The sequence below is a fragment of the Jatropha curcas genome, chromosome 9 (assembly GCF_041381405.1).
Source record: "Jatropha curcas cultivar XTBG-Jc1 chromosome 9, XTBG_Jcur_1.0, whole genome shotgun sequence".
Taxonomy (NCBI): Eukaryota; Viridiplantae; Streptophyta; class Magnoliopsida; order Malpighiales; family Euphorbiaceae; genus Jatropha; species Jatropha curcas.
The window spans coordinates 10,916,038-10,919,206 of NC_143159.1; the positions used below are offsets into that span (position 1 = coordinate 10,916,038).

At 31.8% G+C, this 3,169-nt stretch overlaps 1 protein-coding gene across 1 annotated transcript; it reads right to left on the reverse strand.

Moving 5' to 3' along the window:
• Window positions 1-410: 410 nt before the first annotated feature.
• LOC105645120 (embryogenesis-like protein) lies at window positions 411-1,427 on the reverse strand. The gene has a single exon (XM_012230631.4). It carries the CDS (start codon window positions 1,263-1,265, stop codon window positions 720-722), a length of 546 nt encoding a protein of 181 aa, XP_012086021.1. The 5' UTR covers window positions 1,266-1,427; the 3' UTR covers window positions 411-719.
• Between the last annotated feature and the right edge of the window lie 1,742 nt (window positions 1,428-3,169).

Consider the following 3,169-nt stretch of genomic DNA (forward strand, 5'->3'; position numbering starts at 1 on the left):
GCTATTCATTTATTCAGTGGCCAGACTGATGACTATCTAAAACGTAAAACAAAAGGTTATACTTAATCCAATCCCAAACATTGGGTGGAGTCATAATAGACTTCAATGGAGCGGATTTATACATCTAGTTGTATATTTCAGATTCAGAATCCAGCATCAAATCGCAGATTCTTTTGCTTTCCAATAATCTCAGACTTATATAGCTGGAAGATTAGAACATTATTCCAAACCAAAACCTTGGTGATGCTGTCACTGAACCACAAAATACTTGTGATACAATGATGCAGTATGTTCTGAGAGTAATAGAAATTGCTTAGAATAGAATGGGTGTTCAATTGCAACAGCTAATTTAGTTCCTCCTCAAGCAAGAAACATGTAAATATGCATCAATGCATCAATCAAAGCATGACTACAATAGAAACATATGACCATCAACAGTCTTATACACCGGTTTTTAATTCCCAAAATGTTACAATAAAACAAAATCCTTAAGTTCAAAAAGTAAAAATTTTTCATGACTAATCATATATAGGGATAATTAAACTTCAACGACAAAATCCTAAATCATTATTCAAAATAATATCTATTCCACTACTCTTAATTATCTACGACAAAAGAAATCTTTCCAATAAGGTCCCATGGAACATAACGCATCCAAAACACAAAAAATTGAATGCACCAAATAAAAATTAAGCCAATGCCCACTATCACCAACCTCATTAATCATCCAATTGTTGAAGCTCAGCTTTCAATTGTTCAATCTTTAGCCCCATTGACCTCTGCAATGCAGCCTTTTCCTTCTCTGGCAATTTGCCCAATAGCCCTTCAAACATGTCCAACACTTCTCTCACTGCATCCCGAGCACACTCAGCCTCTTCGTTGAAATAAACAGTCTCCTTAGACTCCATGGCCATCTCTATCTCCTCTCTTGCTTCTGCAAACTTAAGGTTTATCATATCCACTTCTTTGTTTACATCCAACTCGGGAACTGGGTTATCTGCCGACTCAATACTGAATTTTCTCCGAGTCTTATAAGTCGAGGACCAATCGTGGAGGTTCTGGTGAAGTGAATGGGTGGAAGTATAGAGATTTGAGGTGGAAGAGTGGAGAAATTTGGGGCTCAAAGATACGAACGAGTCATGAACGAGTCGGGTTGAAATCGGTGTGAGAGATTCGAGCAAAAACGGAAATATGGGTTCTGGAGAACATTGAAAAGGGTATCTCCAAAACAGTTTGATAAGAGAAATCTGTGATCCTTTATGCATTTTCTCGGTCTTTCAATTCAATTCTTACAGTGGGCGAGGGAGAGCAAACGGTGCAAAGACCAGAGGGAAAAGCTAAAATGCTACACAACTCCCATTTTTTAGGAATATAACATGGGATGCGCCGATTGAATACTTGAAAAGGTCTGACTACACGAGGGCAGGCACGGCGACGGTTCCGGAACCCAACCGAAAATTTTCGGTTTCAGTTTTGCTTTAAAATCGAACAATTTCAATTTTTAACGGTTTTAAAGTCGATGGATGTGGTTGATTTTTTGGTAAATCACATAATTTTAAATTTTGAAGACCGATTTTTAAAATTTAAAATTTAAAAATTTATAAAATAATTTTAAATAAAAATATACACTTAAAAAATTAAAAAATGCTTGAATTAAATTTTTTTTTTTTGAAAAGACTTGAACTTAAATTTTTTTTTTTTTAAAAGTCTTTAACTAAATTTACTTTTTTATTTAAAAAGTTGGAACTTAATTAAAAAAAAAGGCTTCAACTTAATTGCCTACGTATTCTCTTAGGGTTTAGAGGAATCAAAGCTCATGTAGTTCTTACTTACCTTGTACCGATTTCACCCCTTTTACCTTATTCACTATTTCCACCTCTGGTTGATGTTCCTGATAAGGACCCATTATAAAGATAATATAAATCTTCATTTTTTTTTTAAGGTTTTCTTATGTATTTCGGCCTTATTCCAATCATCTACGCATGATTGTGCTTTTAGTGAATCGAGTGTCATACGAGATTGTGCTTCATCAAGTATATTTTCTCATTGACTACAAGCTTGTTCAATCGCAACAGTGGAGACTAGAGCTGCTAAAACTTGTTTTGCAATTAAAGAAAGTATTGGAATGTATTGGCGTGACAACTCTACCAATCTAAAATTGGAAATTTATTATCTGCATAAGCATCCCCAAACTCGAAAAAAGTGGTTAGATAATTATCAAATTTAGAAAAAGAACCAAATTTCCTTGGTCTTTTTTGTCTTTGTAGTAAAATGTGTTCAGCAACACCAACACTTACCCTTTGAGTTGGAAATTGTTGATTATTAAATTGAGAAGAATTAGAAGTAGATAAACTAGAAAATTGAACAAATTCACCATATAATTCTACAATATTTTGTCTAACTTCGTGCAATACTACATTTATATTAACACTATCTTCTGTATCAAGATTTAATAATTCATGATAAATAGTCAAATATTCAGATAAAACTTCAATTTTACATCTAAGATCAAATACACAAGCAACAAGATAAAGGAGTGGTATATTTTTAAAATAAGATAACCATTTTTTTATTGAAAAAGCACAATCTTGTAATATAAAATTATTTTCAAATTCTTGGAGTGCACTGACAATATTAATGCATATAGGCAAAAATAAATGAGATGTGGGATAATAAACCCCACTAAATTTATAGGTAACATCATTAAAAATTTTTAAATATCTAAAATTTTTGCACAAATATCCCAATTTTGTGTATATAAATTAATTTTTTTCAATATTGTTAGTAACAAAAATGCACAATAATTCTTTATACGAAAAAGACTCGTTTAATAATTCATATGTTGAATTCCAATGAGCTGGGACATCCCTTGAAAAACGTTTTGGTCTTTTATTTTTTTCCTTATAAAATTTAGCCCAACTTTTCATCACTTGGGGATGTCCCCATAAATATGAAATAGCTTTTCTAATTGGAAAAATATAAGATTCAAGAACTTTTAAACCATCTTGTACACATAAATTTAAAACATGGCAAGCGCATCTTATATGAAAAAATTTTCCACCAATATTTGGTTCACAAATATTTTTAAGTTCAATAATTGATTTAGTGTTAGCAGAAGCATTATCAAATGAAATTGAAAAAATTTTTTTGTCAACTTATATTCATCTAA

Excerpts from the sequence above, each read along its gene's own strand:
- LOC105645120 (XM_012230631.4), bottom strand. The coding sequence starts at position 1,265 with ATGCATAAAGGATCACAGATTTCTCTTATCAAACTGTTTTGGAGATAC.